The sequence below is a fragment of the Pan paniscus genome, chromosome 1, assembly GCF_029289425.2.
Source record: "Pan paniscus chromosome 1, NHGRI_mPanPan1-v2.0_pri, whole genome shotgun sequence".
NCBI lineage: Eukaryota > Metazoa > Chordata > Mammalia > Primates > Hominidae > Pan > Pan paniscus.
This window is the reverse complement of record NC_073249.2, coordinates 185,428,270-185,452,871: the sequence shown is the minus strand read 5'-3', so window position 1 is coordinate 185,452,871 and position 24,602 is coordinate 185,428,270. Positions and strand designations below refer to the sequence as shown.

Here is a 24,602-nt window from a genome sequence, read left to right as displayed (position 1 = left end):
AGAAGGCGGGGCCAGTGCCCTGAGCCCCGCCCCATCCCGTTGCCCCGGGAAACCCCGGGTTGTAACAATAACCGGTGACGCGCTTCTGGGAGGGATCCTGTCGAGCCCATGGGCAGGACAGTCCAGCCGCGGACCAATGGGAGTGTTAGGGCTCCGCCCCCTAGCCCCCCCGCCTCCGCGCCGAGCAGGGGGCGGGGTCGCGCCAGCCGCTCCGCCCCTGCTCCGTAGGCGGCGCTGTTGCTTGCAGGGGCTGCGGCGGGGTCGCCCCGAGCTGGGAGCTCAGCGCCCGGTCTCCCAGCCCGCGGGCGGGGCACCTGGGCTGGCTGAGGATTCCGCGGCCGCAGGCGAAACGCCCCGCCCCCTCCCGCGTCGGGCCCGCCCCCTCCCCGTCCCCCGCCCATCCCGAGGTGCAGCCGGCGCTGAGCGCGGCAGGCGCGGGAGCTGGCGCTGGAGCCGGAGCGGCGGCGGCGGCGGCATTCACCGGGCGGCGGCGGCGCGGGCTCCGGCACCGGCTCGGGCTCCGGCATGGTGCAATCCGGCCTCGTCCCGGGAGAGCAGGGCCCGTGCGCAGGGCCGGCGCCCGGGGAGCGGCGGCAGCGGCGGTGGCGGTGGTGGCTGCAGGCGCAGGCAGGCGGCAGGTGCTAGAAGCGGGGCTGGGCGAGGTGTGTGCCCGCTGGGCTCCCGGGCCGCCGCCCCCTCACTGCCCAGGTCTTTCCCTCCCTTCGTGCTCCCCAGCGCGTCCAGCCCCCTGCCTCCGCGCCTCGGCCCATGGCGCCCCGCGGCTGAGACAGCGCCGCCAGGGACCCCTCCCGCGGGCCTCCCCGGGGCGTGCAGATCCCGGAGCCGCCCGCCCACCCTCCGCGAAGCCTCCCTCCCCTCCTCGCCCGAGCCGGGCGGGACCATGGCTGCGAAGCTGCGAGCGCATCAGGTGGACGTGGACCCGGACTTCGCGCCGCAGAGCCGGCCGCGCTCGTGTACCTGGCCCCTGCCGCAGCCTGACTTGGCCGGCGACGAGGACGGAGCGCTGGGCGCAGGGGTGGCCGAGGGCGCCGAGGACTGCGGGCCGGAGCGCCGGGCTACGGCCCCGGCGATGGCCCCAGCGCCGCCCCTGGGCGCGGAGGTCGGACCGCTGCGGAAAGCGAAGAGCTCTCGGCGGAACGCGTGGGGGAACCTGTCCTACGCCGACCTCATCACCAAAGCCATCGAGAGCGCCCCGGACAAGCGGCTCACGCTCTCGCAGATCTACGACTGGATGGTCCGTTACGTGCCCTACTTCAAGGATAAAGGCGACAGCAACAGCTCGGCCGGCTGGAAGGTGGGGGCGTCCGGCTGGGGAGGGGGCTGGGGACGCCGACTGGGGCTTCCAGGGGCTGCTAGGTGTGCTGGGCTCCAGGCGGGCCGTCAGGAGGAGGGCTTTTTGGCACCCCCCGGGGTCACAGAGTGTGCGCCCAGGGCGTGGGGCCGGCCAGCGGACGGGCGGGGGCGTACTGGGAGCAGCTGTGTGCGTGCTCCCTTGCGGGGAGGGATGCGGGGTGGGAGGTCTGGTAGGGTGACAAGGGACTGCCGCTTTGAGGCGTCCCCGAGGCACGTCCCCACCCTGTCCTTGGGGGCATAGCAGAGGAACCCATTCCCAGGCCGCGGACATTGGGGAGCCTCCCCCTCCTCCCCCAAGTCTGCTTTGTGTGACTCTTGTTTTACCCTTTCCACCAGGACACCCTTCTTAGAGCGCTGGAATAATGACTTGGGGCCAATGCCGGCTTTCCCTCCCAAATCTCTATCATTGCGCTTCCTGGAGCTGTCCCCAGGGTGAGGAGTGTGACCATGGGCCCACAGTTCTTCTTGTGGTGCCAGAGTTCACCCTAGGGCACCAACCAGCCTGGAGTGGGGAACTCGGCAGGTGACCTGAGATCTGAGTTCTCCATGGGGTGGTTGCTGCCCCCCTTACCTAGATCAGGATGGGGGTCACTGGTGATGGCCCCTGCTGGTGTGAGGACAGGGTGTTGAGAGCTGGGGATCTGTCCGTACCCACCCAGGATGCTTTTTTCCACTTCCCTAGCTGTCGGAGCCCAGATCCATTTAGGGGCTGGGGGAGGGGCAGGGTACCCCAGGGAGGCCTCAGTGCCAGCCAGTGGAAAGGGGGGAGCCATCTTAGGAGGGGACAGGGGCTTGCTTGGATTGTGGCCTCTCGACCCAGCTCCTCCCCTGGCCATCTTGTTGGAGAGTGGGGATAGTCTATGCCTTTGGGGGAGAGGAGGCTGGAGACCCCTCCTGTGCCTAGGAGGCGAACTGTCAGCCTCCCTATGGGAGGGGTGGCCTCTGTGAGGGAGGCATGCCTATGTCAAGGGAGGGGGCTGTGCCCTGTGGTGCCTGCGAGCTGGGTCAGAGGAAGGAGGTGTGCCAGTGGAGGAGGGGAGACTTGTGGGCATGAACAGCTCTAGATACCCAGGGGCAGCATTGTAGAGCCAGGGTATCCTGACCTGGGAGCCCATGGCTCTCAGGGTTAGTGCTGGCAGCTTCTGTCCCTCACCGGCCACTGTGGGGCAGGAACACAGGCTGGAGGAGTAGACCTGGGTCTCTTTCCGCATCCCCTCTCCCATCCCCTTGGGCTCAACCCCCACCAGAACACATTTTCCCCAAGTGTGTCCTGCACTCCCCATGCCCTGGCTTACTCCTCCCTGTAGATGTATTCACTGTCCTCAAGGGTACAGAGTTCAGATGCCTCCTCCAGGAAGCCTTCCCTAACCCTTTTTAGCTAGCTTAGGACTCCCCCTTCTCTGGCCCTCTCCCTGCTGGTAGCAGGTTTTAGTCATTTGTGTTCTGTCTCATTTCCCCTCTCTACCCTGCTTTTGGAAGACAGTGGCAGTGTCAGAACCATTCTGTGCCCACAGCACCCAGCATACCGTCTTGACACCAAGAAGCCACCAGTGTGTGTCTAGTGAAAGAGTAGGGAACTGAGTGGATGGTGCAGGATGCTGAGGCAGGGGACAGTACATTGGGCCAGAGTGGCTGGGAGGGCTTCTTGCAGGACATGTAGCTCCAGCTGGGCTTGCTGCATCAGGCAGCATGGGGAAAGATGGGAAGAGGGAACATGAGGCTGGAAGTAAGCAGAGAACTGCAGTTCATTGAAGGTCTTGGGGCCAAACACTGTGAGAGGCACCTTCACACATCTGCCTTTAACGCTCTCAGCAGTCCCTGAGGTGGTTTTACTGTGACCAGATGGTCTCCCTCCAGGGTCCCCAAAGCCGGCATTGGCCCCAGGTACAAGGAAGGCCCTGAGGCCCGTATTTAGGAGTGAACTGGTCACACAGTTAGTAGATGGGAAAGCTGGAATCCAGCCTACATGTGTCTCCCTCCAGGGTCCCCAAGCACCTCTGGAACAGTGTCCTGCTGGCGGGGGGGTGGGGGGTGGGAGGGACACACTGAAGGCTTTGAATATGGGCAGGTATAAATCCTAAAACGTGATTGAGAATATGCTTGGAGATAGTTTAGACCCATGAGTTCATTTCTCAGACGGTGAGACTGAGGCCCTGGAAGGGGATAGGAGTCTTGCCACGGCATCACTGAGCAGCAGGCCTTGGATGAGGGCCCAGGCCTCCCGCCTGCCCATTGGATGCGGTTTCCACTGCACCACACTGCTAGGGACACACCGATTCTCCCTGTGCCTGGGCTCCCAGTCATGGGCTGGGTGTTGGAGAGGGAGCCTAAGGCGTGGGCTCCTGACCTAGGTTTTGGCAGAGACCACCCAGGCACTGGAAAGGGGCCTGCCTGATGCTGTCCCCTTCCACTTCACCCTCTACCCAGCTCCCCAGCAAGCCTACTTCCCCACTTATTCCTGGAGCTTCCTGCATGGTGCCCTTCCCCATTCCCAGTCGTTTCCTCCAGAGGCCTGGTGAAAGAGCCATCCCAGCTCCCAGCCAGGCTCAGGTTGACAGACAGAACACCTCAGGTGCCAGGCCTGGGGCCAGGGCCCACTGTTCTCTCCTCATTCCCCTCCCCTACAAATATACTGCAATTGAATCCCTGGGGTGTACCAAACCCTGTGTTAGATGGGGCAGGGGACCAAAGGAGAAGGCATTAATTGGATCTATTTCAGAATAATCAGGACTTAGCCAGTTCCACACCCAGGCTTGTGTTTTGTAGATAGGAAAGGCTGGGGATGGGGGTAGGGATTAGGGGAAGGGGAGTTAGATACCCTGGGGGAGCCAGGGAGATCCTCACAGAGGAGGTGGCACTTGGTCTGCACTGCCTTCACTGGGGAGGGGAGAATTTGGGAGATAGTCTTCCAGGAAATATTGACTGCATTCCCAAAGGCAGGGAGGTGAAATTGTGCATGTCTGATTTGGGGACAGTTTGGGTGTGCCAGACTCAAACCAAGGGTGTCCAGGCAAGACAGGGAGGTGGCATGGGAAGGGTGGAATGGGCCAGATCAGGAAGAGATGACATGCTTAGCCTTATCCCTGTGGTCACACCTGTGATGCAGGGAGGTGGCTGAGTGGTACAGGACAGCAATTGGAGAAGACAAGACCAGCAGCAGGCTTGGGGACACCCAGACTATGCTGAGGCCTAGAGAGGCTGGGCTCATTGCTGGGAACCCAACCAAAGGGGCTGGTCATGTTCCCCTCCAGGCCTAGGATGGGGGCTTGGATAGGCGGTCCCTCTACAGTGTCCCAAGACTGAATATCCAGGTAGAGCCTCCTACTTTCTCTCAGATGCTCCAGTCTCACTTTCCCTTGGCCCTGGACTCCTCTGGGAAGCCTTTCAGGCTGCTCTGAGTTCTGGCACACCTTCCACTTAGTGCCCCTGGAGTTGTTCTGCCTGCTTTTGTGTTTCCTGGCTGCCAGCTCCATTGGGAGCTCCCAGGCCAGGCCTGGGCGCCTCCCATTCCTGTCCCCAGAAGGAGCACTCTGGATGGGAACTTCCCTTCTCTCCCAGGGGCTGGGGCAGCCTGGGTGATGAGAGGTGGGATCAGGAGGGGTGGCACCACCCCCATCTGGCCCAGTAAGTTCCAGGTGGGGTGGGGCTGGAAGACAGGGACTCATCTGAGAGGGTGGGGGCAGGGTCCTGCTACAGCCCTGAGCAGTGGCTGTCAGCTGAAGCCACCCCCTTCCTCTCCCCCCAGCCTGCTCCAGCAGGGCTCCCTCCTCCTCCTTTGTCCTCCGGGGATCCCCAGCCCCAAGGGCTGATGGGGGTGCGGGAGGAGGCGGTGTGAGCCCCGGTTGGGGGGTGTCCTCACCCCCCTCACTGCATGAGCGGGGGGCTGGCAGCTGCCCGCCTCCTGGGCACGAGCCCGTGCCAGCCGCTCCTGGCACAGTTGCTGGCACGCCCGGCAGACTCCCACGGCCACCTGCTCACACCCACCCACGAGCGCTGGCGCGCTTCGGGCCCTTCCGGCTTCCCGGGCCTCCCGGCGCCCCTCCCCCGCCGCCGTGCCCAGCCCCCCCACTCCGCTCTGCTCCCCGCGGACCCCCTCGCTCCCTTCCTGCCCCACGGCGGCCGCCCCCGCCACACCCCCGCGCAACTTAGGGAGCTGAGGAGGCGGGGCTTAGGGAGGCCCCTGGGGCAGCCACGCGGCGGGAGAGGAGGGGGCCTGGAGGCAGACAGACCGACAGACAGGGTGAGGGCCCCGCCTGCCACCTGGCGCCGCTCCAGCGGGACGATGGCGGGCAGCGCCGTGCCAGGCGGTAATTGCAGACAGACTAATTTAAAGAGATGAGACGGTTATTTTTAACTCGCGTTAAGGTAATGAACGGCGCGGGGGGTTTGCGGGTTCGAAAGTTCAGCGCCCCCAGCCCCCACTTTCTGCGGGTCTGGGGGGCCTCTCTCTGCACGCCCCGAGGGCTCCAGCCAAGGGACTGACTAGAGGGAGCAGGGAGGTTGAGGAACTGGAGAGGCCCTGCCAGAGGGGCGGAGGGCTGAGGGGGCCGGGACAGAGGCGCCCGCCGGTCCAGAGCACTCCCATCAGACCCTCATCGCCACCCAGGCAGGCTGGCACCCCTGTGTTCCAGGTGGGGAAGTGACTTTCCCTGAGGTCGCTACCTGTGAAGTAGTGGACCTGGGAATTGGACCCCAAGCTCGAGCTTTTTCTGTTCCATTGGGTAGGATTGAGGTGGGGCAGGGGCTGGAGGGAAGGGCTTGTTTTCGACTCTGAAAGGCTTCAGGGCTTGTTCCCTGCCGCCTACCTTCCCTGTCTTTGAGTGGCAGCTAGTGGTGACCACCACATGGGGTCCTATCTGTGACTTGTAAGGGTTGAGGGGTAGTCAAGTACTGGGTGGGATGTGGGTGCATCAGCTACAGCAGGGGGAGCCCCTTCCTCACCTCAGTTTCCCTTACCTCCCAGCAGACTCACTAGATCCCCTTCCCAACTCCCATTTACCCAGAGTGGGGGGTGCCTGGGAAACAGGAGAGGGTGGGGCTGGGCCTGCCTATGCATTGGTGCCTGCTCCCTCACGTTCAAATCAGACTTGGGTTCTCCAAAGAGCTGCAGAGTCCTGGAACCCAGTCTCTGCACCCCTGACTCCTCCCCAGCTCAACCCCCTCTGACACACTCCCAGCGACTGGAAACTCACCGTCTCTGGGATTGCCCATTCTGTTGCTAGACAAGTCTTTTTTTTTTTTTTTTTTTTTTTTTCTGAGACAAGGTCTCACTCTGTCACCCAGGCTGGGGTGCAGTGGCAGAGATCACTGCAGCCTCGACCTCCTGGGCTCAAGTGATCCTCCCACCTCGGCCTCCTGAGTGACTAGGACCATGGGCACAGGCCATCCCACCTGGGCTAATTTAAAAAAGATGTTTTTGTAGAGACAGGGGTCTTCCCTATGTTGTCCAGGCTGGTCTTGAACTTCTAGGTTCAAAGGATCCACCTGCCTCAGCCTCCCAAAGTGCTGGGATTACATCGTGGCATGAGCCACCATGTCTGGCTGCTAGGTGAGTCTTAAAGCTTTTAGGACTTATTTCCTTCTCCCCAGCAGTACCCCATCCCCTTTCAGCATCACACAGGGTTTTCTAGTCCAGCCCTTTGGTGTCATTTGGAGTTAGCTGTGGAGTCAGGAGTAGGTGAGGGGCTGGACAGAACACCTACCTGTAGGGAACCTGATCCATTGCATGTGTGAGCTGGAGCAAAGTTCTCTCCCATTCTGGTTCTCAGTGTTCTCATCTGTGTCCAAAGGGCCTTAACTCAGTCTCTTACCGGTTCAGTGCCGTAACTGACAAGCACACTGGTTCTAGGAGCCATGAGGGGTTCATTGGAAAGAGGGCACATAGTACTGAGAGGACTTCTCCCAGGTGGACACATGTGAGTACAGGTGTGGGTGGACTTGACTTTGGGACTCCTGTTTAAAGATGCCTGTCCTGTCTGTGGCAGTACCCAGGTGGCAGATATGCTCTGGGTACAATGAAAGGAGTGTTTATGGCAGTTCCAGCTGGCCCCCAGAGCAGGCAGATGGGGGTTCAGGGTGTTGGGTGGGCATGAGCTCAGGCTCTGGGGCCTGGGTAGGGTTCTCAGGGGGACAGCTGGATCTGGAGCACCCCCCTTCTCCTGGCACCCTGGTTACCATAGAAACCAACTCCTGTTTGGGAGGGTTTGGCTGTTTGCTGCCTCTCCCCACCCCCCAACCCATATGTGGAGGTGGGAGGGGGGCCAGGTGGCGTGTGGGGGAGGGGCCTCCCACACCCTCCCCCAAGGGCCTCCCTCTTTGCAGAGAGAAACCTTTCTGGTCTCTAAGTGGGGGTGCTTCTTATGGAAAGGAGAAAGAGAGGTAAGAGAATTAATGTTTGGGTGCTAGGCAGTCAGTTGGGCAGTTCACATAAATTCTCTCATTTCATCTTCCCTGGATCCCGCTAGGTACACATTAATAACCCCATTTTGCAGTTGAGGAAACGGAGGCCCGGAAAAATGAGGTCATTTGGCCAAGGCAGCATAGCTGGGACAGGCGGAGCCTGGATTTAGCCGCAGACCCGTCTGTCTCTGCCACATTTCTGCATCTCCCCATGCTGGTGCTGTCAGCTCCACACGCCAGCCAGCCTTCCTGCCTCCAGGCTCTCCTGCTCCAGAACCCTCCTGGGCTCCTTGGTTCACCTGGAAGTCAACCAAGTACCCAAACTGCTCTACTGGGACCCATAGGCCCTCAGCCCCCCTTGTCCAGGCCCTGCCCTTCCTCCCACTTTTCCTGCTTCCTCTGATCTCAGGTCGCCCTGGCATCTCCACCTTCACACCTGACACTGGAATTCTCAACCCACACCCCACTGCCGTTGTCACACGGTCACCAAGGCACCTATTGATTCTCCTTGGCTGATCCCTCGGGATACCCCTCAGAAACTAGGCGGGGTCTTGGGTGGTTTGAACAAAGCCCTACCTTCCAGGTGATTCTGGAACCCAATACTTCTGATTGAGAATTCCTGCCTCAAGTCCTTAGTTGTTTGCAAACCTGGCTGATGATCAGAGTCACCTAGAAGCTTTCTGACAACACAGGCTTCCAGTCCCCAGCTCAGATCCTCTATATCAGCATGGGCTCTGGAATCTGTGTATGGCTGGTGACAGGTCATTCTGAACTGATGCCTTAGAGGGTGGCTTCTTCGCCTCCTGCCTGTCCCCCTGTCTCTTCCTCCCAGCATGGACCAGCTTCTACTCCAAGCAGGCTGCCCAGGTTGAGGCTACGCCCCTCTTCCTCACTCCTTCTGGGTCCTCCAGAGTTCTGAACCCCATGCAGTCAGCACCCAGGGACTGGGCCACCACATCAGCATCATGCAGCCACCCCATGGCTTAGAAATCACACTGTATAGGACATGGATGAAGAGAATGGAGCCACAGCCAGGGCTGATAGGCTTTGCTACTAGGAGCCTTTGCTGCAGGAGGGAGGGAGGGCTGCCCTGGGCTCCTGCAGTCCCTTGGCAAGGGGACAGAGAACCCAGGGCAGCCCCTGGGGACAAGGCCAGAGTCTGTGTGGTTGTAAATACTCAGGAAGCCTCTCTGGAACTGGAATGGTGAAGAAACTAAAAGTCACGGCCGGGCGTGGTGGCTCACGCTTGTAATCCCAGCACTTTGGGAGGCCGAGGCAAGCGGATCACGAGGTCAGGAGATCGAGACCATCCTGGCTAACACGGTGAAACCCCGTCTCTACTAAAAATACAAAAAATTAGCCAGGCGTGGTGGCGGGCACCTGTAGTCCCAGCTACTGGGGAGGCTGAGGCAGGAGAATGGCATGAACCTGGGAGGTGGAGCTTGCAGTGAGCTGAGATTGCGCCACTACACTCCAGCCTGGGTGACAGAGCGAGACTCCGTCTCAAAAAAAAAAAAAAAAAAAAAAGTCACAGCCCCTGCTCTGAGAGAGCAGAGAAGAGGGAGAGAAGAGGGTCATGTGTATAGCTGCTTAATCCAGTCCTGGGGCCTTAGTAGGACACTCAAGGCCTGGCCACCAGCCCTAGTCAACCTTTCCAGCCACCCTCCCATCTTCTGACCCTTGCCCTAGCCACACTGAACTATTCCAGCTCAGGATTCAACCTGCCATGTGCCATTACTTACATTCTTTCATTTAATTTCCCAGCAACCCTGTGAAGCTGGTAGGGTTACTTTCCCCATTTTGCAGGTGAGGAAACAAAGAATGAGAAAAGTAAGCAGCTTGAACAGTACCCTACTCTAAGTGGCAGAAACGAAACTCTCCAGGACTAACTCCACCCTAGCCCAGGGCTCTGACCTTCCTCCCCTCTGCCCCTTCCCCCTCCCAATCATTGTCTCTCTGCTATCCCTTGGAGTTTGGCCCTCAGGCTTCTGGCCTGGGGAATGGCCCTGGGGTCCCTGGCTCCCATTCCCAGATAGAGAGCACCCTGAAGGTGGGGGCAGACCAGCCTGATGTTCCCCTGGTCTGCAGCCCCCAGGGCTGAGGCAGCTCCATTCCGTGATCCAGGGCTACATCCACTGGGTACCTATTATGCAGGGCTGCTGGGTGGGGACTGGACTAGCTCCTTGACCTTGAGATCCCAGCCTGCAGGGGTCAAGCTAGGGAGATAAAAGGAGGACACTGACTCTGATGCAGGGTAAAACCTGCTCAGGGTCATGATGGAAGGCCAGATAATGAGCTGAGTGTTTGGAGGTAGAAGAGGGGAAGGGAGACAAAGCAGACAAAGAGGGTCAAGGCCTCAGGACTGTGTGGGGAGCCGCTGAGGGTCTGGCTGTGCTTATGTGGGGCCCAGCAGGCGTTGAAACTGGGAAAGCAAGTGAGTGGCCTTGAAGAGCAGCATCCCAGGCTCTGGGCTTCTCACTGCGAATTCTCCATGGGAATGACATGGGCAGAGGTCACTCAAGCGTGCTGTGGGGAGTGGACAGGAAGGAGAGGCTGGCCCAGGTGCCCACTGTGGGCCTGCTACTGGGGTCCAGGGGAGAAAATGAGCCTGAGATAGGGCAGAGGCCCAAAGAGTCCCAGATGCCAGGCCTGGCATAGGCAGCACCCCTTGGTGCCTTGAGAATCCCTTAGGTGAGGCCAAGCTGTGTGGTTAGGAGTCTTGGAGGCAAACAGGCGGGCAGAGCCTAGCTCTACTTACCCTCTGCGTAGCCTTGGGCAACTGAGCCTCAGTTTCTTCCTCTATAAAATAGGATAATAATAGGGTCCTTCCTCTAATGCTTCCCTTTCTTGTCCCTGAAACCGAGGTGTCAGATATTCAGGATGTCCAAGTTCCCTCCTGCCCTTAGTTGGGCCTGCTGCTTTCTAGCCTCCAGAGCCTTCCCCATAGCCTTGGATGACAAGCAGGGCAGGTTTTAGGCACCCCATTTTCACAGATGAAGGATATGTCTTGTTCAAGGTCACCCTTGAACCCAGGACTGCCCGCCCCTGGACATTGGCTCCTCTTTGCCCCACTGGCAAGCTGTGTGACCTTGGGCATGGCCCTTCCCTCTTTGGCTCTGAGTTCCCCTCCCCCAACACTCTGGGAAGCTGTGAGGCCTCTTCCTTCTCTCTCCTGTCCCCTCCCTCTGTCCTCAGCTGGCCTCCTCCTCCTCCTCTTGTAACCTGAGCTGGGGCCCTGGGGGAAGGGGCTTGCCCTCTTCCTGAGGCACCTGCCAGCTGAACAGATGTGCCAAGATGGAGGGCCCCGGGAAGGGATTGAGGGCTCTTAGCCAGACAAGGATGGGGCCGGGGCTGGGGGAGGCAGTGCTCAGCACACCCTACCCTGGCCTCTGGCCTCTGCCCCTAGGGCTTACTCTGATCACTTGTTCATTTTCCAGTGGACATTTGAGTGCTCCAACATGTCCTGCAAGGACCTCTCAGTCTCTAGGAGAAGACAGATGGCAGATGAGGGCTGGTGCCCCAGTCTGGGTGGGCCGCCCTGGGCTCCTGGAGCCCCTTGGCATGGGGACCAAGGGCAGCCCCTGGGGGCAAGGCCAGTGTCTGTGCGGGTGGCCATGCCCCTGGGAGAGCAGATGGTTCCCTTGGCACCATGCCCACTCTTCCTCTTTCTCCCCCAGGAGCCAGCCTGCAGGGCTGGGGCACAGCTGCTGGGCCCTCCCCAGAGCTGGGCTCAGGGCAGGGCTGGGTGAGGTCACTGCAGCTGCTCCCAGGGCCTGGGGCAGGGGAGTGGGGAAGTGCTGCCTGCAGAGGGAGGGAGGGGCTCAGACTGAGAGGGGAGATGGAAAAGTCTGAATGCTTTGCATTTAGGAGTTCTTTTTAATCCTGAATGAAGGAGGGTCTGTGAAGGGGTTGCTGAACTAGTACGGAGAGTCCCCTTACCCCTACCCCAGGCTCACTCTGGAGCTTCTGCTTGGCTTTGGCTCCTCTCTGGAGGTCTCTCAGGGCAGGAGAAAGAGCAAGGGCCCTGGGTGTAAATTCCTGCACCACCACTTACACTATGCGACCCTGGGCAAGTCAGTTTGTCTCTTGGAGCCTCAGTTTCTCATCTGTAAAATGGGGACAATAAACCAACCAGAGGGTTGTTACAAAAATTCAATGAGATAATTTTCGAGTGGCAGCACAGGGCATGGCATGTGGTCAATGTCTCAGAAGCAGTAGTCCTTCCCCATTCACTGCCTCACTTTCCCAAGGAGGCAGGAAGTACTGGGGTCAAGTAAGGAGGTGGCAGAGGCAACAGGAGCTGCAGGAGAGAGCAGCAGGGAGGAGGGTCAGACAGGACCCTGGTAGAGGGTGGGCAAGCCTTGGAGCTCTGGCCTGAGATTTTGCTGAACAGAAACTACACAGAAATGCCAGGCATGAGCAGCTCGTGGCTACTGAGGGTTCCATCCTATCTCTTGACTTCTCTTGAGCCAAGAATTGCCCCACAGAGTTCGAGTAGGGAGGTGGGCTCAGACACCACTTTGCTCTGGTTTGCTGTTAGATCTCTACAGGAGCACTAAGGTGGGAGCATCTATCTTTGGGGCTTGCATAGGGGATGAGGAAGGTGCCACAGAGCTAGCCTTGATGGAGGAACAGGAACTGATAGAGCAGAGAAAGGGACAAAAGTAAAGGGAATAGTGTGCAAAGGCACAGGGATGGGGACATCCAAGGTGGTTGGAGGCCCAGATGGCCCTAAGGGAAGGGGGCGATAAGGCTGGAGGACATCAGAGGGCTCTTTAGTATCAGCCTGGTTTTGGACCCAAGCCCGCAGGTGACAAGGACGAATGGGCATTGGAGCAGTGTGAGGTTGGACTTTCGTTGGTGGTTTATTTGCTGCCGAGCCTGGGTATGTGGGCTCTGCTTTCTCTGGGGGGTGCCAGAGCCTCATGCCTTCCTTTGGATATTGGTTCCTCCTGGCCCCAGGCTGCCCACTCTGGGATCCGCTGCTGATCCTGAGCCCACTCACCTGGAGACATCTGTGTCCCATGGTCCCCAGCTGCCCTTCTATCCCTTCTCCACTGCAGACCCTAGTGCCGAGGATTTGCACATGGCCTCGGGTCCCTGGCATCATCCAGGTCACATCTTTTGCCAGGAAGAGGCCTGGACTGAGAACCTGAACTTCACCCCAGATGGCAGGGCAAGTGACTCTCAGGGTGTCTGTGGCTCTGTCTGACACAGGTGTGTGTTCCTAGGCCAGGCTGGGGCCCCAGAGTTGGGTGGGGGCAAGGGGTAGGATGGGGAGGCTCCTGGGGCTCTGAGACAGGGATGGGATGACATTCTTGACATGTGAGGTCTCATCCAGGTCCCATATGTCCCTGTGGATGCTGGGATTGTTATCTTCGTTATAGTGGAGGCCCACTGTCACATGGATGAAGTTGGGATTCAGTCCCCTGTCTTTGACCTCTCCGTATGCAGGAAGGAAGGCCAGGAGGGAAGGAGGAAATGGGAATCATAGAGGGGATCAGAGCCCTCACCACAGCCCCACAGGAGGTCACTGCAGTAACAGGTGCTGGGTCATTTTCCCCATCAGGTAGTCAGGGTCAGTCTCCTGAGGGAGGGGCTGAGCTGAGCCTTTGACTGTGATGCAACCTGGACAGGCATCCACACCTGACCTTGGGCTTGGGCTGCGATGGGTGGACACAAGATGCAGGGCCGCACTTGGATCCTGAAAGACCCCAGGTACCAGGGAGGCCAGGAGGTAGCACAGGGTTGGTGGTAGGTGGGGGCACAGTCCTTGTCTCCTGTCTCTGATGAAAGCTAGGAGAGCTTGGGCTTGAGCGTCAAGGTGGAGATGGCCACTGGGGTGGACAGCAGAGTGTCCCCTGCCACATTAGGGGTAGGTGTGGGAAGAGCTCTGGCTTTGGAATCCAGCAGCCCTAAGACCCAAGCCTGGCTCCGTCATTTCCCAGCTTTGTGGCCTCAGGAGTCATTTATCCCACCTGAGCTTCAGTTTGCCCCCTTTGTAAAATCGCAGTACCTACTCACAGGATGGTTATCAGGATTGAAGGAGCCTAGCCTATGTTAGGCATGTAGTACGTGGTGCCCTTCTCTGGCTTCAGCATTTGAAGCACATGCCAGTGGTGTGCGAGAGCTGGTTTGCACTGGCTCATGAGGGCTGATTGTGCACACTTCTTCCCAATTCTGCACTCGGTGACGTCATGTGGCAGTTTAAAATTGGCTATGATGTGAGTATCCATACCACAGAAAGCAGCAACAGCTACAAATCAGATCAGGTAGGTTTTTTTTTTAACTTCCAGAAGAGCTGGTGGTTAAACATTTGCCAGCACACCACTAAATGTGCCCCAGAAAAGGTAACTTCCCCTAGTCCCACTGCCCAGGATCAGAAGAAGATGGCACAGAGATGGCCAGGCAAGTTGGCTCACACCTGTAATCCCAGCACTTTGGGAGGCTGAGGCAGGAAGATCACTTGAGGTCAGGAGTTTGAGACCAACGTGGGCAACATAAGAAATCCTCCTCTCTGCAAAAAATATAAAAATTAGCCGAGTGTGGTGGCACACACCTGTGGTCCCAGCTACTTGGGAGGGTAGGGCGGGAGGATCACTTGAGCCCAGGAAGTCAAGGGTACCATGAGCTATAATTGCACCACTGCACTCCAGCCTGGGTGACAGAGGGAGGCCCTGGCTCTAAATAAATAAATAAATAAATACCCTGGCAAGAAAGAAAGAAAGAAAGAAAGAAAAGAAAAGAGGAAAAGAAAAGAAAGAATGAACGAACCTGGCTAAAAATAAATAAGAAGATGGTATAGGAACCATGAGTCCATGTCCCAGAATCCATCCTGTGGGCCCTCTGTAGCCATGGTGGGGACAGAACAGGAGGCAGGGCAATAGTGGAGTTCTGGCTTGGCCAAGCAGCCTAGAACTCAAAGTCCATGGCCCCTTCTGGGCCTGGAGAAATTGGATGGTTATAGCACCAGGCAGCCCTTGTGGGTGGGGGACAGCAAATGAGGGACCTCTCTTTTCTCTACACTCTCCTTTGGCTCCCGGAGATCTGGCAGGCCCTGGCTGGAGGCATAAGATTAGATGAGGTTGAGCTGTCGGAGAATGAAGCTGTGTTGGGAGAAGAAATGAGGTTGTACCGGAAGATCAACGAGGTTGTGCTGTCAGGGAATGAGGTGGTACTTGGAGGCAAGGTGAGGCTGCATTATTAGATAAATGAGGTTGTACTGTCAGGGGATGAAGCGTACTTGTAGTAGAGATGGCGTCCTGCTGGATCAGTCGGCTTTTGCTCCGTCAGAGAACACAGCCACACCACAGGAGGAAGGAGAGTGTCCGACTCAGAGGATAAATGAGGGTGTCCTGCTGGATAAATGAGGGGGCCCGTCAGGTGAATGGAGTGCTGTTAGCAAATGAGGTTGTACTTGCTGGATAAATGGGACTGGTGTGCTGGATAAATGGGGTTGTGCTGTCAGGTGAATGCATTACTGCTCGTGGGTGAAGGGCATCCTGGGAATAGATGAGGGTGTCCTGCTGGATAGATGAGCTGCCACCACCAAATGGATCAGACCCTGTCCATGAGGGAGGCACCATCAGCAAGGACGAGGTTATTCTGTTCCCACTGGGGCTCCTGGAGTGTCTTCTGGCCCAGGGGAGACCTCGGTGTGTGCCAGCCCTGGGTTATCCAAGTCTCTCTGGGAAGCAGGGTGGGGGGCTGGGGAGGGCAGGCAGCTGCATTGTGCACCCTGGGACCTCTCCTTCACCCCCAACGGATGCCCTACCCCTCTCCCTGGCACCCCTCAGTGGGTCAGACTGCTTCGGACATTCTCACCCCACTGCCTGCTTCTCATCCTGCCTGTGTCTTCTTTCTGCCCAGTTTGGAAAAGCCCCTATTATGTGCCAGCCACTCTGCCCAGTCTTATTTAATCTCCCTACAACACAGTATTACTCCTCCTTGCACATACACACTTTCTCTTATTCATTCATCCATTCATTCATTTGACAAACATTTAAGTGTCTAGTATGTACCAAACACATGAGGTACAGTTTAAAAAAGGATAAAAATCACTGCCCTCATGAAGCTTATATTCTAATATAAAGATAGGATAAATAATGTATTAATTTAGAATGTGAAAATGCTTTAGAAAAACATAGAGCAGGATCAGGGGGCCAAGAAATTCCAGGGAAGAGGAACAGTTTTTAAGAGAGGTCAGGATGGGCCCCGTTCCAAAAGATGGCATCTGAACAAAGACTGGAAGGAGAGGAGCGATCTCTGTGGATATCTGGGGGCAGGCGGGACCGTGCCTGGCAGGTTTGAGGATGGGAGGGAGGGATGGAGCGGGGTACCTGCATGGTCACTGTGGGTCTTGTGGGCCATGGCAAGGCCTTTGTTCCTCACTGTGAGTGAGATGGAGGGTGTCGGAGGGATCTGGGCAGGAATGGACGTGATCTCGGTTATTTGAAGGGTCACCCTGGCTGCTGCGTGGAGTGCTATAAGGAGGTGAGGGAGGGAGCAGGGAGCCATTTGAGGAATGGAGCTTGAAAACATCTTGCCCCAGGGTCATAGCACTCACAGGTGATGGGGCTGAAACTGGGAATCCAGTTCGAACGCTACAGCTGATGTACTTTGCCCTACTCTAGCCTCCTCCCTGGTGGGGGAATCCCTGGGGGCTGGGCTACCTGGCCGAGGTTCTGAGGGAGAACGGGGTAGGCATGAGATATAACCCACTGTCCTTTCCCTCTGCCCCCAGATGGTCTCCCTCGGGCCCTGAATCAGGTATGTCCTGACTCCCCTAGCAACATGCTCCAGGTCTGGATGTAGGTGTGGGAGGCATGAGGCCCCAGAAGCTGGGCCCAGCTCTGGGCACCAGGGGAGCCCGGGCATGCCAGGGCTGTGGCTGTGGTGGTGGGTTGCTAGGCGACTCTAAGAGGGAGCCCTGGTTACTGCTGCCTGGCAGAGGCATCTCCCTCCTCTGCGTCTTTCACCTCCTCCATGGCCTCTGGCCTCCCAGGAGGCCTTGTGGTGTGAGCCAGAGCTGTGATCAGTGCTTGCCACTGGATCTGGCAGGGAGCTCTGATTGGTACCAGGTGGCTGGGCCCTGAGGAGCCAGACTGGGCTGCAGGGCCTGAGCTTCTCTCATGGGGCACAACCCTGGAGCACACCTGGTTCAGAGCCCAGCTCAGCAGTCAGAGGCCTAGGTCCTCGCTCAGCTCTGAGCCACCTTGTCTGACCCTGAGCAAGGCATGGCATCCCTCTGTGCCTCGAAGACCCCATCCATCTGGCCTGCAGAATCCTCCCCAGGAGCTTCATTTTCTGTGAAAAAGGGTGCTGAGTGCACAGGGATCCAGGTACTCCTGTCCCCACCACCACTGGCTTGAGTGTGTAACGCTTAAGTTTTGCACTAAATCTCATTTACAGAAAGAGTTCCACTATTTAAGAAAAATGTTTTGAAAACCTCTGGACTGAATGATTTTAAGGATTTTCAGTGTCAAACTGAAAAGGTCCCCAGAGTACAACTTGCCCATCTCCTTAGTTTATAGTTCAGGACACTGAGGCCCCCAAAGAAGGAGAAACTTCATCTAGGTCAGGCTTGGTAGAGTGGGAGGAACACTGGGCTGGGGGTTGGGAGGCCTGGGCTCACATCCCTGCTCTGCCACCAGGTCTCGGACAGCCTTGGGCAAGTCCTTTCTTCCCCATGGGTTGGGCCAGCCATGGTTTCAGGCTGAGGCCTGAGCTCCAGGGGTACCTGGCTGGATATGGGACAGAGCAGGGAAGGATGCAAACCTTCAGAGGCCTGGAGTTTGTCTTGGCGGTAATTCTAAAACATGTGAATAATGTGTATAAAGAAAATGTGGGTGGATTATGAAGTCTATGCAAAATTTCCTTGAAGTCTAAAAAGGAAGCTTAGACTTGCAGGAAATTGTGACCTGTGCAACATGCCCCCAGACTTCCCCTGCTGCCAGCTTCTAGGGATGGTTTACATGGAAAGTTTGAGGAGCACTGGAATACTGGCTTCCTAAGATTCTTTGGGATTCTCAGACCTGTTTCTGTCTTCCATGGCAGAATGTGATGTCCTTTAGACTTAGAATAAGCCCAACCTGTAATCCCAGCACTTTGGGAGGCTGAGGCGGGTGGATCATCTGAGGTCAGGAGTTCAAGACCAGTCTGGTCAACGTGGTGAAACCCCATCTCTACTAAAAATACAAAAATTAGCTGGGTGGCAGTGGCACGCACCTGTAATTCCAGCTACTTGGGAGGCTGAGGCAGGAGAATCACTTGAGCCTGGGAGGTGGAGGTTGCAGTGAGCCGAGATCGTGCCACTGTACTCCAGTCTGGGCTAGAGTGAAACCCTGTCTCAACAAAACAAAACAAAACAAAACAAAACAAAAAACAAAACACCAACCTGAAATCAATACATGGCACAGCACTTAAGCTGTGTGACCCTGGCAACTCACTTAACATCTCTGAGCCTCACTCTCCGGTTATGAGATAGGGATCACAATCCCTGACTTGTGTGGAGTTCATCTAATGATTACATTAGATAAAGTACTTAGAGTGCCCAGGGCTGAATGGGCAAGCGTTTGCTAGGTGCTGGTACCTGGTACTGTCCTTCCTCCAGGACATAATGACATTGATAAAGAGGTGTTGCCTGAGTGACCTCCAGCTGGAGAAATGGGGAGGTGGGAGGTGGAGCCTCTTGTAAGCCAGACAGTCCTATGGGGGAGGAGAACTGAGGCCTCCTAGGAGGCTGAACACAGGTGTTGGGGAGGGGCTGGGGAGCCAGGTGCAGGGGTGGGAACAGGAAGGGGGTATCTACTTGAGGGAGCACTGCTCCCTGGGGGCCCAGCTCCCCTCCCCTCAGGGTCTCCAGAGAACCAGGCAGGGCAAGGCTGGCAAGTCCCAGCTGTTGCCTTCAAAGGCCAGAAAGTGCCAGAGACAGGGAGCCTGGGGCCCTGAGGAGTCATCAGTGCCTGGAGCTGGGGGTGAGGGGTGGGAGGGTACCCTGGGCAGCAGGAAGGACCCCTCCTCCAGGAGACTGGTGGGAAGGAGGCAGGAGGGAGAGCCTCACAGAGCAGTGGCTGTGAGTGTGGCTGGGTGGATTCACAGGTTAAGAGCAGGTCCATGAGCTGGGCAGAGCTGGAGTGGTACCGGGCATGGTTGCCTAGCTGTGGGGCCATGGGAAGTTACATCATGCCTCTGGGCCTCCGGTCCCTAGTGTATGAAATTGGAGAATGCCAGCTTCCCAGAGTTGTTGGTGCCCAGCACAGTTGCACACAAGGCATCATGTTAAAGAGATGGAAACAGAGCAGGTCTGTTGGGGGACCTAAGGGGTGAGAGCTTCTGGCCAGAGTGAGGATATAACCAACGTTTATAAGCACCTGGCGTGCAAATACTTATTCATGCACATGTAATGATCTTACAGCCTTAAGAGGTAGTTACTGAATGTAGCCCACTTTTTCAGAGTAGTTCACTGAGGCTCACAGAAACTGAGTAAACACCCCATGGTCACATAGCTAGGCAGCCAAAGAGCCAGGCATCCTGTCCCACCCTCTGATACCCAAGCCCCTGCTGTTTCCATAGCAGTACCTGGACCAGGAAGTTGAGGCCACCAGGTGGGAGGCCCCAGAGGTGGGGTGCGGCAGGCCCAGCAGAAGTTCTACTCCAGATTCCAGTGGGGCCAGTGGACTTCCTGCCTTCCTCTGTCCTCAGAACAGGCCTGGCAAAAGCAGGCAGTGACATGGGGAGCACTGGAGACTGGCACAGCAGAATTAAAAAGAGGATGTATGGAGAGATGGCAGAGGTGAAGCCCAAGGAGGAACCGAGGGACAGCAGAAAAGGCCACCTTGGGCAAGCCATTCCTCTCTCTGAGCCTAGGTCTTCTGGCGTGTGAATGGGGACTTTGCCACACACTGTGGGGATTTTGAGAAGGCTCCAACAGGAAGGGGCTTGGAGGGCAGGCAGGTGGGTCAGGAGAGGAGGGCAGGGTGCAGCCCAAAGGGCAGGCAGGAGAGCTGGGCTGGCCTGAAGGTGGGCACTGAAGAGGGTGAAGGCTGAGGTCTCTGTGGCAAAAGGATGTCTTTTGAGGGGCCTGCTGGAATCCAAACCCTCTGTGGAGTTCACAGCAGCTAAGAGGAGTTGGGGTGATACCTCCGAAAAGTCTCAGGCCTGGACCCACCTTGGGGACCCCCAGCCTACTCTGTTTCCCCTGGCCAGGCCCTCCCAGCAAAGGGTTAACAGTCTTCTCTACCTGCAGTTGCATTTTAAAGACACGAAATTAAAGCAGGTAATTTATTCTCCCCACACACGAAAGAGCAATTAGTTCTAAACAGGGCTTAATCAGTCACCGCGAGATTGATTTCTGGAGCCCTGGGTTTTCGGGCTCCTGGCGCCACGCCAGGCTGGGGAGGGAGGGGGGCGGACAAATGAGCCGCGGCGGCATAAGCCCTTACGTAATCTGCTGGGGGCCCTGGCAGCCTGGTTAGCCCCGCGTGGGGCTTGGCTGAGCTGGGGAGACGGGGTCCTGCTCCCTGCTGCAGGCCCCCCGCAGGCTCAGAGTAGCCCACAGGGTTGGCCATGCCCCCAGGGAAAGGCTAGGCCCAAAGCTGTGGCCCCACCCTCCGGGCAGTCTGTGTGTGGGAGTGGGGAGGGATGGGGGTGCAGTTCTGGGGCAGAGGGTGGGTACTCTGGGTTTGTCCAACCCGGTACTTACACCTGTCCCCTCCCTCTCCCAACCCCCTTACCTCATCTTCATCCCTATCTCCCTCCTCCTCCTACACTCTCTTATCCTCCCCCTCTTCTTTCCATCACGTCCCCTCTCTCCCCATGGCCTCCTCACCCCCCGACTCCCACCCGCGTCCTTGTCTCTGGCCACAGAACTCCATCCGGCACAACCTGTCGCTGCACACCCGTTTCATCCGCGTGCAGAACGAGGGCACCGGCAAGAGTTCGTGGTGGATGCTGAACCCCGAGGGCGGAAAGACAGGCAAGACCCCGCGGCGCAGGGCCGTGTCCATGGACAACGGGGCCAAATTCCTGCGCATCAAGGGCAAGGCGAGCAAGAAGAAGCAGCTGCAGGCGCCCGAGCGAAGCCCGGACGACAGCTCCCCGAGCGCGCCCGCCCCGGGGCCGGTGCCTGCCGCAGCCAAGTGGGCCGCCAGCCCCGCCTCGCACGCCAGCGACGACTACGAGGCTTGGGCCGACTTCCGCGGCGGCGGGAGACCCCTGCTCGGGGAGGCGGCCGAGCTGGAGGACGACGAGGCCCTGGAGGCCCTGGCGCCATCATCGCCGCTCATGTACCCAAGCCCCGCCAGCGCGCTGTCGCCGGCGCTGGGCGCGCGCTGTCCGGGTGAGCTGCCCCGCCTGGCCGAGCTGGGAGGCCCGCTGGGCCTGCACGGCGGCGGCGGCGCGGGGCTGCCCGAGGGCCTGCTGGACGGCGCGCAGGACGCGTACGGGCCGCGGGCCCGCGCCGGGACGCCCGCCTACTTCGGCGGCTGCAAGGGCGGCGCCTACGGCGGGGGCGGGGGCTTCGGGCCGCCGGCGATGGGCGCTCTGCGCCGCCTGCCCATGCAGACCATCCAGGAGAACAAGCAGGCCAGTTTCGCGCCGGCCGCGGCGCCCTTCCGCCCTGGGGCGCTGCCCGCGCTGCTGCCGCCGCCGCCGCCCGCGCCCAGGCCCGGCCCGGTGCTGGGTGCGCCGGGGGAGCTGGCGCTGGCGGGCGCAGCCGCCGCCTACCCCGGCAAGGGGGCGGCCCCGTACGCGCCGCCCGCGCCCTCGCGCAGTGCCTTAGCCCACCCCATCAGCCTTATGACGCTGCCCGGCGAGGCGGGCGCCGCGGGCCTGGCACCGCCGGGCCACGCCGCCGCCTTCGGGGGCCCGCCCGGCGGCCTCCTGCTGGACGCGCTGCCGGGGCCCTACGCGGCCGCCGCCGCCGGGCCGCTGGGCGCCGCGCCCGACCGCTTCCCGGCCGACCTGGACCTCGACATGTTCAGCGGGAGCCTCGAGTGCGACGTGGAGTCCATCATCCTCAACGACTTCATGGACAGCGACGAAATGGACTTCAACTTCGATTCGGCCCTGCCTCCGCCGCCGCCGGGCCTGGCCGGGGCCCCGCCCCCCAACCAGAGCTGGGTGCCGGGCTGAGGGCCGCCTCCCGCCTCCGGGCGCCCCGTCCCGTCCCCAGGGGGCCTCTGTCTTCCCATCCTGATTCCCGGGTCCCTGCCCCCGACTCTAGCTCCCCAGGAGGCGGCCCCAGCCCAGCTAGGGACCCCTCTCGGAGGCCGGCCGCCGGGGAAGGGGAGGGAGGGGCCGGGGCACCCCACTGCTCCTGCCCACACTCCTGAGATCCACCCCCTTCTCCTGGGCAGGAAGCCTGGGAGAGGAGGCTGAATTCCAGGCTGGCTGGGAGTAGGGAGGAGCGGGGTGGGCCGCCTGGTGTGGACGGTGGTCGGGGAAGCCAACTAGGAGATGGGCCAGGGAGCGTTTACAAATCTTCAGTTTCATTTGCGGAGCCCTAGCCGTGACCCCGCGCCCACCCCAAACACGGATCTGATTCCCACTTGACACACTTTCCCACTGGTCTTGGTCTCACCCACCCGAAGCCAGCAACCCTCTGCGGAAAACTCACACCTACCTATATCCACCCACCCTGAGCAGCCCTCCACCCCCAAATCGCCCTCCGACGACCGCCACCCCCACAGTTCAGTCTCCCCCTCCCATCCCTGTCGGCCCTCGCTTCTCCCCTCCCCCGTCGGAGTCAGTCCCTCTCTTCAACCGCCCCCACCCCCTAGTACTGGTCTCAGCTTCTCCAGCGGGCCTCAGCCCTGTCCACCCCCAACCCCGACGCCCCTTTCTCCGCGCCAGTTCTGGCCCTTCTCCCATATTTATAAGTGTCCGGCCGGGACGGGCGGTGGGCGCGGCGTCCCCGGCGCGTATCGTAGGCAGTGTACCGTGGCCGTGCCGTCAGAGTGTGCGTGTGCGTGTGTGCCGTGTCGAGGCTGTGTAGAGTGCATTGTACAGCATATTTTCATGAATAAAATTGTTTTAAATATTTCCCGCGCCTTGGGCTAGAGGAAGGGGAGTGGTGGCGGAGAATAATTGACAGGGAACTTGGGGCAGGGGGAGGGTTCCTGTGCCTGAGTCACTATTGTGGCTTTTTGTCTGGGTACTCGTCAGCCTTTGCTAAACTAATGCTCCTCTGCCCGGCACATATTGGTTAAGCGCCTACTGAGTCCCCCGTGCTGAAGATGTGCTTTGTCGAGCTCTGCACCTGTTTCTGTGAACATGTGCATGCACGAAGTTTTGGCCCAGGAAAATGCGTCCTAAATAAGCCTCAGAGATTGGGAGAGGATGCACAAATATTTACTGAGAACCTTTAGTGCCAGGCTCTGTGTTGGGCACGATTTTTGTTCCCATTGTACAGATGAGAAAACAAGGTCAGAGAGAGAAAACGACTTGGGAAGGAGGGTAGAGATGGTGAGAAGAGAACCCTTTGAGGTGCACAGACTGCTGTTGGAATCCATTTCCTACAGTTTGCCAGTTGTGTGACCTCGGGCAAATTTTCAGCCTCTGAAGCCTTGTCTTCCTGGACTACACCATGGAATAGTAGCATCCATCTCATGAACTTCTGTCAGGCATGAGGAAAGGTATGGAAAGTGTTCAGCGCAGGTCCTGCACTCCTTCATTCCAGGAAGATTCGGTGAGCACCTGTTAAGTTCTTATACCAAGCATTGGGGCTGCCCTAGAGCCACACGGACACAGTCTCTACTCTTAAGGAACTTAGAGGCTCCTGGGGAGAACTGGCCAGCAAATAGGCGATTATAGATCAAAGCTGTGCTGATCGGAGGAGGAGCTGGGGGCTGTCGTGGGAACGAATGATGGGGCAGCACTCATCTTGGACTTGAGTCAGGGAAGGTGCCTGGACTGGTGCTGCCTCAGCTAAGCTTGGTAGGAGGAGCTGTCATTGGGAAGGGGATTTAGATGAAATGGCATGTTCAAAGGCCCAGAGTCAAGAGGTGTGTGGATTCCAGAACCAAAAGCAGTTGAGTGTGGCTAAAGTTCAGAGAGGGACAGATTACTGATGGCAGGGAGGCTAATGGGCCAGAGGGTTCAACAGTGGAAGAGGGACAGTGTGGCCCAGCCAGAGGTGCTGACGTGGCTCAAACCAAGGGATGGGGGAGGACAGCGGGGCTGAAAGGGAAAGGATGAGTTCACATCTACTTTGGATATGGAGTCTTTAGGGACTTGGTTGTGGATTGGACCTGGGGGATGAAGGACAGGGAAGCATCAATTGATGCTTGGTTTTTGTTTGGGTATCTGGGGAGACAGGGCCATTCCTTGAGATGGGGCACACCAAAGCAGGAGGAGCCCTAGGGAAATTGATGTGCTCATTTGAGCTACAGTTCATGAGAATCTTTGGGATTTGGAGCAGAGGGAGGGATGTTCAGGAGCATACACACTGCATGAAATGACATTCTCTGGCACTGGGCAACATAGTGGCCCTGAGGTGTCCACTTGCATAGTGGGGTCAGAGCCCAGAAGGTGTCTGGGCTGGAAAGGGAGGTCAAGAATCAGGAACACAGAAGGTGTCACTGAGGGGTTGGATATGGCTTGGGAGGGGGAGGATTGCAGAGTTGGAAGAGCAGGAAGTCCAAGTCTGCTTTGATGAACATCTTGGCACAGGAGGGACCCACTGGCTGAGAGGAGAAGAGAAGGAAAACCAGGACCCCAGGGAATTGGGGACGGTGTCCTAGAAAGGAATACCCAATGTTCTTGCCTTCTGGAGCCTCACTTTCTCGGTCTGGAAGATGGGGCAGTAGCACCTGTTTCACACATTTGTT

The 24,602-nt window shown here is 58.4% G+C and overlaps 1 protein-coding gene and 1 long non-coding RNA gene across 4 annotated transcripts; one reads left to right on the top strand and one right to left on the bottom strand.

Moving 5' to 3' along the window:
• Positions 1–240: 240 nt before the first annotated feature.
• On the top strand, positions 241–22,815 carry FOXO6 (forkhead box O6). Its single transcript, XM_034962578.3, has 2 exons — positions 241–1,315; positions 20,641–22,815. Exons 1-2 carry the CDS (start codon positions 902–904, stop codon positions 21,904–21,906), a joined length of 1,680 nt encoding a protein of 559 aa, XP_034818469.1. The 5' UTR covers positions 241–901; the 3' UTR covers positions 21,907–22,815.
• On the bottom strand, positions 14,037–20,853 carry LOC134729738 (uncharacterized). 3 transcript variants are annotated; one of them, XR_010111116.1, is made up of 3 exons: positions 19,354–20,853; positions 18,001–18,116; positions 14,037–15,128 (listed from the first exon to the last, which is right to left on the bottom strand). It is a non-coding gene; the product is annotated as an uncharacterized LOC134729738 (long non-coding RNA). The 3 variants fall into 3 exon arrangements; XR_010111115.1 differs by having other exon boundaries at positions 14,037–15,131; positions 19,354–20,717; XR_010111118.1 differs by lacking the exon at positions 18,001–18,116 and having other exon boundaries at positions 14,037–15,131.
• Positions 22,816–24,602: the final 1,787 nt, after the last annotated feature.